At 43.9% G+C, this 12,840-nt stretch overlaps 1 protein-coding gene across 1 annotated transcript in view; it reads right to left on the minus strand.

Annotated features, from left to right (window-relative positions):
* Positions 1-12,840, minus strand: part of SNX31 (sorting nexin 31) — a 72,662-nt gene that overhangs the window by 43,639 nt on the left and 16,183 nt on the right. Inside the window, exon 4 of the mRNA XM_004457073.4 lies at positions 10,023-10,087. Within this exon, the coding sequence (XP_004457130.3) occupies positions 10,023-10,087 (65 nt within the window). The remainder of the gene's footprint in view (positions 1-10,022; positions 10,088-12,840) is intronic.

Below are 12,840 nucleotides of genomic sequence, written 5' to 3' on the forward strand. Positions count from 1 at the left end.
TCCTTAGTCCTCCTGGCTACTTCCTGCCAATCCCAGACACCAGAGAACAGGCTGCAGGCTTTTGCAGGGAACCAGGAGGATTCCACAACTCAGTCACCTTGCTCAGGGCAGGGTCTACCCCAACAAGCTGATCACCTTGGTGGCAGGTTTATTTTTCCTAACTTTATTGTCAAGGCAAAACAATGACTTTAAATTCTAGCTCCCACCCTCCCCCATACTTACAATTACTAAGCTTCTATGATTCTGCACCTAAGTTCTTCGGAAGAGAAAATCTATTTTCCAAATACAAAGGATTGGGCCAGGAAATTGACAAATGCTTATATATGTGTTATATCTACCTATATATAAACATGTATATATAGCCTTACATTCTGTGGGTAAAAACAATATCCATGTATTTATAACATACAAATATATTTAGCTCATGACACCGATAACTGTGCTTTGGGCTAAGGTTTTCACGTAACAGCTCACTTAATTCTCATGACAACTCCATGAGGCACACAGTCATTAATCCCCACTCAGCAGATGAAGTAAAGGTTCCCAAGGGCTAAGTGACTTGCCGAGGACATGCTGCTAGGTGTGGCGAGGTACGATTCAAGGCCAGCTCCCATGACTCCAGGGCCTGGGCTCTAACTAGGGTAAACCAGTGTCCTGGCTGGCCCAGGATGGTTCGGCATTGGTCTGTCATCCCAGCATATTAATTGCAGCCCTCCTTTCCTTCTCGAAAGTGTCCCAGTTTGAATGAAAATTAAGAAGCTAGGGAAGCGGATGTAGCTCAGGTGGTTGAGTACCTCTTTCCCATGTACAATGTCCTGGGTTCAATCCCAGGTACCTCCTTAAAAAAAAAAAGGTCACGCTAGTTCTAGGCCACCACATTATGCTATCCCCTTCCACGTATAATAGGCTAGTAAGCTTCTGTCTGCATAATGTGAATTTGTCCCTTGTTATTATATTATAACTTTTCCAACAGTACTGTGGCTTATTACTGTCAGTTCTGGACTCTGTTGCAGTTTCAGAAAATGCTGAACTGTGCCTGCCAGGATTCCCCTGCAAGTATCCAGTGCCAGAACAATTCACTTCCCAACAGCCTTTGAGAACCACTCAAGGCCCTTCTACAGATTGAGGGCCACGTGTTCCTTCCTCCACTGTGCAGGCCTGAGCTCCCCACGCACAGCCTCAGGCCACACTCTCCAGCCTTCCTTTCTACCTGGGAGTTCTCGAGAAGAGTTTTGAAAGATGTCCCTAAATGCTCTGCAGCCATGATAACTGACTGATAGCAAAGCACTGAAGCACTCCTCAGACACCGTATTTGGCTGGGGTACAGGTTGTCATGGGTGAGGAACTCCTTTCCAGGTCACAGGTTCTTAACGTAGACCTGGACTCACCAGGGCCTCTTAGCTCAGGGGGGGAAAAGCTCACAAAATGAATGGAAAGAATGCCATTCTTCCTAAAGGTGTGTAAGATATGGTCTAGAGTGGACACGGGAAGTGGCTTTGGGGCTGGTGACTTGGAAATCGCAGCAATGACCGTGAAGTCATGGAGGTTGTAATGGCCACTGCTGTTTTGCCTACCCAACCCCTGACCTACTTCCTTCAGTGATGCTGCCTGCCTTTATTTTAGGGGAACCATTCCTCCCCCACTTTCAGTCCACAGCTTTAGTGAGAGCCCTGATCAGACTTGTGCTAAGACTATCAGAAAAGAGTTTCCTCTCCTTCAGCTGGGGCTGCTACTGCTGAAATAAACAGCCATTTTTCCCCAAGGTATGGAGAGAGGACCTGAGAGAATGAAATCAACAGAGAAACGCAAGGTCTGGAACAGAGGGTGGGAAGAAGGAGAGGGGATCTGGATCCAGTCAAGGGTCCCTGGACTTTTCCATTAAAGGAATGTATTTCCCTTTTGTGATTTTGTTCCTTGCAATTGAAAAAGGCCTATCACAGGAGCAGTGGGGCGCCACCTTACTCTAAGCACTTATTTTTTTTTAATGTTCTTGGCTTTTTTCTTCTTAGTTTTTTAAAGCTGGGTTCAGATAATAAACTCCTTCAGAGTAGGGATGATGTGGAGGATTTATTTTGAATAATGTACGGTACAAATAGACATTAGAATATTTTTTGTGTCATACTTCTCAAAATAATCCAAGCAAGAGGATAAAAAGAACCAGGAGAGTGGCATCTAAAACAGAGCACTTAAAAATCCTCTCTATCCCACCTCTACCTATTTCTCCTAGGTATACTTCAGATGCAACCATAAGATTAACGTCGCCCATTCTTGTTTGGACAGAGCAGCACTGGTTTCAGTTGTGATCACCTACTCTCAGAGGGTAACCTCCACATCAAGGCAGGCAAAGGGTTCAAGGGCCATCCAAGGAAGCGGATTTGGCCCAACGGATAGGACGTCTGCCTACCAAATGGGAGGTCCAAGTTTCAAACCCAGGGCCTCCTGACCCGTGTGGAGCTGGCCCACGCGCAGTGCTGATACACACAAGGAGTGCCGTGCCACGCAGGGGTGTCCCCCGCATAGGGGAGCCCCACGTACAAGGAGTGCGCCCTGTAAGGAGAGACACTCGGCGCGAAAAAAGTGTAGCCTGCCCAGGAGTGGCGCCGCACACATGGAGAGCTGATGCAGCAAGATGACACAACAAAAAGAGACACAGATTCCTGGTGCTGCTGACAAGAATCCAAGCGGACATAGAAGAACATATAGAGAATGGATATGGAAAGCAGACAACTGGGGGGCAGGGGCAGAGGGAAAGGGGAGAGAAAAATAAAAAATAAATCTTTAAAAAAAAAGGGCCACCCAGCTCCATGCCACTGGTTAGGATGAGACCAACCACCTGGCAACTGTCCCTCACTGTCCTTCCTCCTCCTCTCCAGCTCACCCTACAGGTTCCTCCTTACCCAGTGGAGTGCTCACTTGTGTTCTTTCAATCTCCATTTTTCTCAAGACCCCAACCACACCTACCCTCCCTCCTTCCCAGCAGCTGATCTCCCCTCCCATTAAGCCACAGAGAAAACGTCAGGATCAGAACATACGCTACTTCCAACTACATACCTCGGGAGGGTCTGTAACCCCGTCCGACCTTTCTCTCTGCCTCACTTTGGCTTAAGAGGTGCCCATCCTCCGCTGAACCAGCCCTCAGTCCATGCTCCTTCCTCAAGGACAAGGCACCTGCCGTCGTCCCGGCCTCCTAGCTGCTCCCACCTCCAGCCTCTCCTTCTCTACCAGCAGGGAAACTTACACACGCCCCTCTTTTAAACAGCAGAAAGACTGCAGCTCTGGGTAGACCATCTCCAGGGAAAATAATCCAACTGGTTTGACCATGGGGAAAACTGTTTACCGCACTGCTGCAGGTATAGAAAAGGTCAGATGGTGAAGGACAACTAAGCACTTTTTTTCCCTTGAAAATGATGTGATTTAACTCCAGGAAAAACCAAAGTTGTTCAAGAAAGTAATCGTAACAGTATTTGGCTTGATACTAACAAAAAAGACATATTTACATATTATAACAATGAAAATTCCAACTAAGGATTTAATTTTTTAAAAATTGTGATATAACAAATTTGGGGAGGTGTAGGCAGTCAGTAGATAATGTTAAAAACTCAAAGAATGAGATAGTCATAGATGTATATCATTTACTTCCAGATTTTAAAATATCAAACGAAAAATGCTAAAAGTCTGAAAGTCATTGCCTAGAGGGAGTCTGTTATAAACCTTTTTAGCATTAATTTTCTTTAAACTATGAGCATATTTTGCTTTGACAAAAGAAATATTTTTAGAACAATATAGCAAAAAAAGAATATGTAATGCCATTGAAAAATCTTTATATTATATTAGGAGATAAAAGGAAATGCATAACAAAACTATGGGTTTGGAGTGACTTTATATTGTTTGAATATTCCTAGAATGTTTTAATGTATTACTTATATTATTAATAAAATATAAAAACAATACAAAAACACAATAAATGGGGGCAAAACATATTTTAATGGATTGGAATGTATTAAAAAAAAAACCTCAGATAAGCTGCCATCTGTCCCCGCCCAGATGGCTCCCTTGTCTGCTCACTGTCCACCATCCTGATATAGGTGGATTAGGAATCAAAAAGTGCAATTCACACTAGAAAATTGAGAAAAAGCACTTATTTTAAAGAGTTTAATGGAAGCGGATTTGGCTCAAGTGATAGAGCATCCATTTACCACATGGGAGGTCCAGGGTTCAAACCCAGGGCCTCCTGACCTGGGGCAAGCTGGCCCACGCACAGTGCTGATGTGCGCAAGGAGTGCTGTGCTATGCAGGGGTGTCCCCCATGTAGGGGAGCCTCATGCACAAGGAGTGTGCCCTGTAAAGAGAGCTGCCCAGCGAGAAAGAAAGTGCAGCCTGCCCAGGAGTGGCACTGCACACACAGAGAGTTGATGCAGCAAGATGATGTAACAAAAAGAGATACGGGTTCCCAGTGCTGCTGACAAGAATATAAGTGGACACAGAAGAACACACAGAAAATGGACACAGAGAGCAGACAACTGGGGAGCAGGGAGAAGGGAGAGAAATAAATAAAATAATAATAATAATTCTAAAACAAAAGTTCTCTTTAAAAAAATAAAAATAAAGAAAGTTTTAAATCATCCAATACCACGGATGACTTAACACATTTTAAAACACATGGTAACTCTTTTTAAATAGGATTGAATGACTTCAAAAATCTTACAGTTCCTCAAGGGGTGTCAGTGTGCTTTTGTTGACATTCTGCTCTCAGGCTGAGGAATGGTGCTTATTCCCGAAGCTTCTTACTCAAAAGAGTCCATATTTGAACACGCCAAGCTCTAATGATGAGCCCTAATCATTTCTCTACAAGGGATGAAACATTCGTATGGAGAAATAGTCACTTCCCAGAGTTTCCCAACATAACCACAGTGGCAGAACTTCCCATATGATGCCACTTGACCTCCTAGTCTCATGGAAACCACCCAGAGACCCATTCAGTTGCCTTTTGTAGTTGTACATGGGGCCCTAGAATTCTAGTTTAAGAACCAGGAAAAAAATGTGTATCTTTGAGCTGAAAAGTTTCATTTTGCCCTTCAAACGTCCCTTTAACTATAAGGCAATTACAAAGCAAAAAATCCAAAGGGTAGTAAATAAGTCAAGGAGAACTAGATACCCAAGTCAAGGGGGTCTAGATACCCAAAATGGGGAATGGGGGTGGGCCACAGCCATTCTAGAACTATCTCAAAACCTCAGTAGAGTAGGGTCTTTGGGTCCAGCCTCCTTGGGCTCAGATCCCAGCTCTTACATTTATTAAGACATGTGGCCACAGACAAGGTACTTAGCCTGAAAAATAATAGCATTTCCCAAGCTGTGAGGAGTAAATAAGATGCTGCCCACAAAGCGCTGGGCCTAGCACAGATTAAATGACCAAAATTCATAGAGGCAAAGCTCCTCTCATTATTGCAGGTAGGCTTTGGCCATCCCTGATGGAGGTCTGCCTGGGAAGGGCTCCTGAACAGTCACATGTCATTCCCTAGAGGCAGGAAGATGCTCTTGTACTTCCTGGGCCCTGGAGAGGTCCCACTGGACCTATGAGTGTGAGATTCTTTGGTGATAACCATGTGAAAGCTGCAGGCCACTGCAATTACCAGATGCAGTGAAAATATCCTAGTGGGGCCTGTGCAATCCCGAGGTAGAGAAATCGCCTAATCCTTGAGTGTCCTTTAGGGTCTGGCAAATCTTATCACCCCCCTCTCATTCTAGTCCCCCCAGCTTCCCACCACCCCTGCAGGACCAGTGTTGTTGCAAGCTCAGCTTCTCTCCTGCATTTATTCCCAGTAAATGGCATTGGCCCTGAAGGGTGGTTGGAGAAGGTCTATTGACTGCTGGGGCAGCCTTACTCCTAAGAATAAGTGGTCACCATTTCCCTTTCATTATATCAATATTATTTGCTTTTCTCCTCCCCCAATGGGGGAAAAAAGGCTAGAGTATAATCTTCCTGTCCTGCCCACTCTGAAACTTGGAAGTGAGGAGTTTAGATGGACTTCCTTTAGAGTCCTTCTGACAAGGTATCCTCCTCCAGGTTGCTCAGATACACACTCATGCCATGGCAGTGCTTGCCAGGCTTTTTCATATCAGGTCCACTAAGAAAAGGATAATATTTGTACTGAACACTGGGGGAAGTGGGGACGGAGCTGCCGGAGGTGGCAGGGCCTGCAGAAGCCGCACCAGGACTAAGAGGATGAAAATCTTGGTACGCCCCGAGCCCCCTCAAGCATGGTGTAGACGGTGTACCAGGGGGCTTGTCACGTTTACTGGCCTGCCCAGTGACTCTTCTGTCACCCCAACAAGGCTGTAAAGTCTATGAGCCAGACAGATGTTGTCAACTGGCGTCTGCCCTGTCTCTAGAGCAGCGTCGGCCCATGGAGACCATTCAGTACATATTCGTTGAATGCAGGAAGACTAAATGGTAGGGAAAAGCCAGGGCACAATGAACACAGGGAAGTCTTCCTGATAAATGTAATCCCCTTTCAAAATCATGTAAACCTCCTGTATGGAAACCTTCAGGAGTAAACTTATCTCTGTCCTGCTCTCCTGTTTGAGGAAACAATTAGGTTTCATCTTTGAAGAACCTTGCAAACAGTCCTGCACCCGAAGCACTGGGTGCTCAGGGCGGGGGCTGCTGAGCGCAGGGACCACCGAAACTGGTCAGGAAGGGGGAGGTAGGGGTCCCAAGTGCTGCAGGCTTCAAGCAACGCACAAGCTATCCTATAGCTTCTCATCAGTGAGGGACTGTGCTTATCTGGGGCACAACTCTGGGTCCTATTCGATACCACCTAGTGGCAGGGGAGGCCACAGAAAGGTGCAGACACGCCATCTCTGCAAAAGTGCAGTCTCAGCACCGCAGGGAAGAGAAAGTGGGACTGGCATTAATAACGATAGGGCGTGCTCCTGAAGTGCTGATGTTGCCAGACAATGTTTAGGTGCTTTCCAGGTGTTAGTTCATTCAATCCTCAAAACAAGAGCGACTCCTGCCGTTTTACAGATGGGGACGCTGAGATACAAAGAGGCTAAGTAAATTGCCCCAAGTCATACAAATAAATATAAGTAAGGCAACCAAGATTTAAACGGAGACCTTCTCACCCCAGAGTGTGCACTCTAAATCACTAAGCCAATTCTGGGGCTGCTGACCTCGGCCAGTGGAAGGGCTGTACGTGCCACATCACAATATGAGCTTCATGGCTTCACTGCTAGATGGGCCTTAGGGCAGAGTGCTGGCAAAAAAGTGCTTGGAAACGAGACGACATCCAGAAAAACAGCAGCCAAAAATGATTCAAGGGACTCAAGGCCCTCCCCAACCCTACACTTCAGCAAAGAGCTGACAGCCATTTCACAGATGAGTGATGACCTGAAAAGAAAAAGCAAGGAACCTATGTGAAAATCCTGGAAGGAAGAGACAAAGGTGGCCAGCTGACGGCAAAAAATCTACACCAGAGGAATTATGCTACAAAGCAGATGAAAACAATGGATATATTGATAAAAATTAGGCTTCTCTCAACTAGGGGCTCAAAGAAGAGGTAAAGGCTGAAAAATAGAGGTAAGATAACAAAAACAAAAGAACAGAGAAGCAGTGGAAGACAAAAATAAAGCCATTACAAAAGTACAAGTCCCAAGAGAAGTAAGGAGAGACACAGCTGGGGGCATAAAGCTTCTGTAAAAGTGAGAAAGGTGAAATATTAAGAGAACTAAAATTGGGTAAAAATCCTTAAAATTATCAGGGAAAGACACACAAAACAAGATTCCAGAACACTGATATTGAGTGAAAGGCTTTTAAAAAGCATTAAAAGCAAAAACCCTAATGTACATGAAAAAAGACGACACTATTAAGGTTAAACTTACCTATATGTACTAATACAGAATGATCTACAAGATGTAAATTTTAAAAAACAAGGTACAGAAAACACTAGAGGAGGTGATTATTTCTAACAACACAAAAAGGAGATGACCTTGCACCTAGATCTAGATTTCTAACACCATTCTCCAATAAAAGGAACCAGGGCTCCTTGGAACAGGGCAGGAACTATATAAGATGAGCCTGGAGCATCTTTTTAGTGCCAGTAAATACAGAAATGCCAGAAACAAAAACAAAAACACACACAACGATGGGAACATGACAAAAGGACAAAGGAACCAAATGAAAGATCTCCCAATGAAATGAATAAAGGAGGGGGAGCCTAAGTCCCCACTCTTTAAGTGTGGACTGCATATATGACTTCTTTCCAAAGAGCATAGTATGGAAAGAGGAGGGATAAAAAGAGTAACTGTACAATGGAGAAACCTAACAAGCACTAACTCAGTCAGGTGATCAAGGTCAACATCAACAGTGACAAGTCATGTTGATGACTGTCCCCTTGCTATGATGTGATGAGAATAGCACTTAATCTCTGTGGTCTTCCTCTCCCAAACCTATAACCCCAGACTAATCACAAGAAAAAACAGCAGACAAATTCCAATTGAGGGTCATCCTACAGAATACCTGACCAGTACACTTTAAAACTGTCAAGGTCATCAAAATTTTTAGAAGGAAAATCTCAGAAACTGTCACAGCCAAGAGGGGTCCAAAGAACACATGCCAACTAAATGCAATGAGGTGTCCTAGAGGGGACCCTGGAGGAGATAAAGATATAAGGTAAAAATTTAAGGGAATCTGAATAAAGTAAGAACTTTAGTTAATAGTAATGTGTCAGTATTGCTTCATTAATTGTAGCAAATGCACCACCTAATGTTACTAATAGGGAAAATTAGATTCAGAGTGTATGGAGACTGTCTGTACTATTTTCTCAAATTTTGTGTAAATCTGAAACTATCCTAAAAAATTATCTATTTTTAATGTTCAAAAAGGCTATGCTTACATATATAATTGGCTATACACAGAAAGTGTGTAGAAAGAACACACATTAAACTGTACCAACAGTGTCCTTGAGGAGGAGAACTGGAGGTTTCTGGTAGGAAGAAAATTTACTTTTTTTTTTTTCTTTTGGAGGCATCATGAACCGAACCTGGGACCTCCCATGTGGGAGGCAAGCATTCAACTGCCTGAGCCACATCCGCTCCCCAGAAAATTTACTTTTTGTAGTATACCTTTTTGTGCTGTTTGAGCATACCACCACCACCGCCACCATATATATTTTTTAAACCAAAAACTGTATGAAACTATGAATCACTATACAACTCTAGTGGCATTTCTCAGATTGAATGGACCAGTACATCAGTATACCTGAACTACTGCATAAGTGAAATGTTGGTTATGGGACAATATTGTTCTAGTTTTACAAATCTGATCAAGGTATCATTTCTTCCCTAGATAGGAAACCAGCTCAATAATATCATATTACAATTGAACGCAATCCTTTCACAGGCTTCCATTCACGTCAGTACATACACGCAGACATAAAAATATTCCCATAGGAATGTACTACAGTTAAAGGAATGTACTTAGTGATGTTTTAGCCTCTAGGGGCAATGGCCAGTGGTTCTTCAGCACGACAAAGGGAAAGGAGTTGCCTTGTGTGATTCTGTTTAGGCTGAATTTTCTCCGTGACCCATTCATGGTAAAGGTGAGAGCAGAGAATATATAAGTAATAGCTGGCATGGCCCACTGCTCTGACGTCTGTGCCATGGCACTCCAGGATCCTCAGCTACAGAAATAGGGTCACAGAGTTGTTATGGGATTCCTTGAGGAGAAAAGTTCTTTTTCCACATTCTAAGGCTCTCTTCTTCATGGCCAGTTTGGAGATACACAATGCTTAGGATACAGAAAAATGTATCTTTCTACTTGAAATGAGCCAGAGGTTCCATCCAGAATCTAAACCTCCAAAAGTACAGTCTAGGAACGATTTTCCAATCTATTCCAAATAAGCACATTTTACCCAAGAGTACAGGCTCTGTGGAGATGCTGGACAGAAATACACACTCATAGATTAAATAAGAGACATGCCCTGCAGAGAAACAGTGGTCTCGTTAAAGAAGAGCAGGCTTACCAGCTGTAACCGTTTTAAAAAATCCATGAAGACGTCACTTCTCACCACGTTTGGATCCATGGATACTGAAAAACACGGACAGCAGCCGGGTTAGTGTCCCTGGGTACTGAAAAAGGTGCCCACTGGCAGCTGGGCTAGGTGGAGGCGAGCTGGGCCTACTCGAGGAGAGCCCTCTGGCCCCCAAGGAGCTCTCCACGCCTCGCCAGCACACCAAATTGGCTCCTTGAAGGAGAAAATCCACAAATTTACGTGAAAATCCATAAAGCCTGCCTCCTCCAGGCAGCCTTGACAACGGATGACTGTGTTCCCTGGAATTTCACTTTATTTACGTGTACTGCTCAAGTACCCATTTTGCTTCCCTACCAGGAAATAACGAAATGTGAAGAAGCAAAAAGATCTTAAAATTGGATCTAGACTCCCAGTTTAGCAAGACTCTTGGCAATTTGAAAAATTTAAAGAAACATTGATCAAGAGCACATTAAAAATGCTGGGAGCTCTCAAGAGGTTACAAAAAAAAGTAACGATAAAGCCGTCAGAGAGATTCGAGATATTTTATTTAGCAAAACATTCCACTTGTAAACGTGTCTATCCCATTGGTTTAAAAGCTTCAGGCACCAATATCCTGTTGCCAGGAGCAGACGCATCCACCTGAAAACTCCAAGTGTGGTAGCTTGAGTCACGTAACCCACCAAGAGCGTGCTCTTAATCGCAGTCTGTGTTCCTGGGGGCGGGAGCCCATCTGTACCCAGGCCCCTGTAAAGACGTGCTGTCAGCTAAGGGGTGGACTCATTTATGAAGAGGATCTTCTAAGATCCAACTGCCGTCAGGCTGGGCCAAAATAAGTATTCCTGGAAGCCGCAGAAAGAGAAACCAGAAGTCAAAAAAAGCCACAGGGTCAGGGAAACCGGGAGGCAGAGAGGCGAGCCCAGGAACCCCCAGGACCAGGGCAAGCCAGCCCCAGACCCAAGACTGCAAGGAGAAAGCTCGGCGTGGCCAGCGTGTTGAGTCTGGACTTCCAGCTTCCCAGCCACAAGCCAATAAATTCCTATTGTTAAACCACCCCAGTGTGTGGTACGGCAACGGAACGTGTAGGAGGTACTGGGACTGACTCCTCCTTTCTGATCCCTCTTCTCACGCGTCCTCTCCTGGACCCCACACATTAGCTAAAATTAGGTAGATTAACTTACTACATCTGTGTTAATTTTCTTTTTTCTTTTAAATTGTTGTTTTACTAATTCCATCAAATAACTTCTACCAGCATTCAAAACGAGCACTGACTGAGGTTCATTTCAGGTTGTACCTTACCCAAATAGTGCTGTGCTTTTCAAAACAAAGTAACATGAGAGACACTTAATAAAAGGCATTCCAAGAAAAAAGGAAGGAAGGAAAGGATGGAGGGAGGGAGAAATAAATGTCATTCCCTCTTATCTGAGGGATAAGTTCAGGGAAATATACAAAAGCCCTCACCTTATTTTCTGGCATATCTGTGGTATATATGCAAAATGACCTTACAATCATTAGTACAGATTCAACTGGTTAGCACTGACTCTACGACTATTAAGTATTAGGTACTGTGGGAAGCAGATGTGGCTCAAGTGATTGAGCTCCCACCTACCACACGGGAGGGCCTGGGTTCGGTTCCCAGTGCTTCCTAAAGAAGACAAGCAAGCAGTGAGCTGGTGCACGAGCTGATACAAGATAGGCAAGGAAGAAACACAATGAAAGACACAACAAACCAGGGAGCAGTGGTGGCTCAAGTGACAAGGTGCTTCCCTCCCACATGAGAGGGCACAACAGACTGACACAGCAAGTGCAAACAACAAGCAGGCAGGGGTGAGAAATAAATCTTTTAAAAAAAGGTATCAGGTACTGTGCTTAGCACTTTGGTATGTTTTAGCTCATTTAATCTTCATCACAAACCCTGAGGTAAATATTATCTCCATTTTACAGACAAAGAAACCTGAGGCTCAGAGAAGGTTAGTGATTTATCCAAGGTCACACAACCTGTGAGGTGCAAAGCTGGGATTTGACTCCAGGTCTGATTCCAGAGCCTGTGCTCTTTTCATGACACAAGCTGTACTGCCTCCCTAATTTACCTTATCAGAGAGAAGCAGGGCCAGACTGCTGTGCACAGTTGAACAAATGGTACCATCCAGCAGTGTATTACCGAGCCTGTCAAATAGCATCACTGATCATTTCCACTATTTTTTTTTTCTGTTATTGATCATCAACTTGTTGACAATTCATTTGGTTCTCTGCAACGGTTCACTGGAAAACAAGCCCTCCGAAAGGGAATTTCCATCACTACTTACTGGTCTACCTCTTTTTTAACAGCTGCAGTGTTTTATTATGACAATGGATCACAAAGAAGACAGTCACATAATGGACTTTTCCTTTGTTTCTATCCTTTGCAACTGTAAACAATGCTGAAACAAATGCCCATAACCATATGCTCTGCGTTCACATGCAAGTGCACCTGTCGCGTGATTCCATGAAGATATACTACTGGGCCAAAGGACGTGGGCACTTTTAACTAGATGTTACCAAACTGCACACCAAGGCGTTATATCTAGTCTTCAAATGGTTTTTCAGTTTCATTTAACTATTTGAAAACTTAAAACGTTTGTATGGTAAAACAAACAACCAACCAACCAATACCTATAAAAATCGCCCTCCATTCCCTATCCCCTGGTCACTCAGTGCTCACCCCACCCCTTTGTAACCACTATTATTCTTTCTTTAGACCCCTGCAGAGAGTTTTTTAAAGCTCATACAAGCAAATGAATATGTATTCTCTCTCCTCTACCCTTTCATACAA

This window comes from Dasypus novemcinctus, chromosome 14, assembly GCF_030445035.2.
Source record: "Dasypus novemcinctus isolate mDasNov1 chromosome 14, mDasNov1.1.hap2, whole genome shotgun sequence".
NCBI classification, from domain to species: domain Eukaryota; kingdom Metazoa; phylum Chordata; class Mammalia; order Cingulata; family Dasypodidae; genus Dasypus; species Dasypus novemcinctus.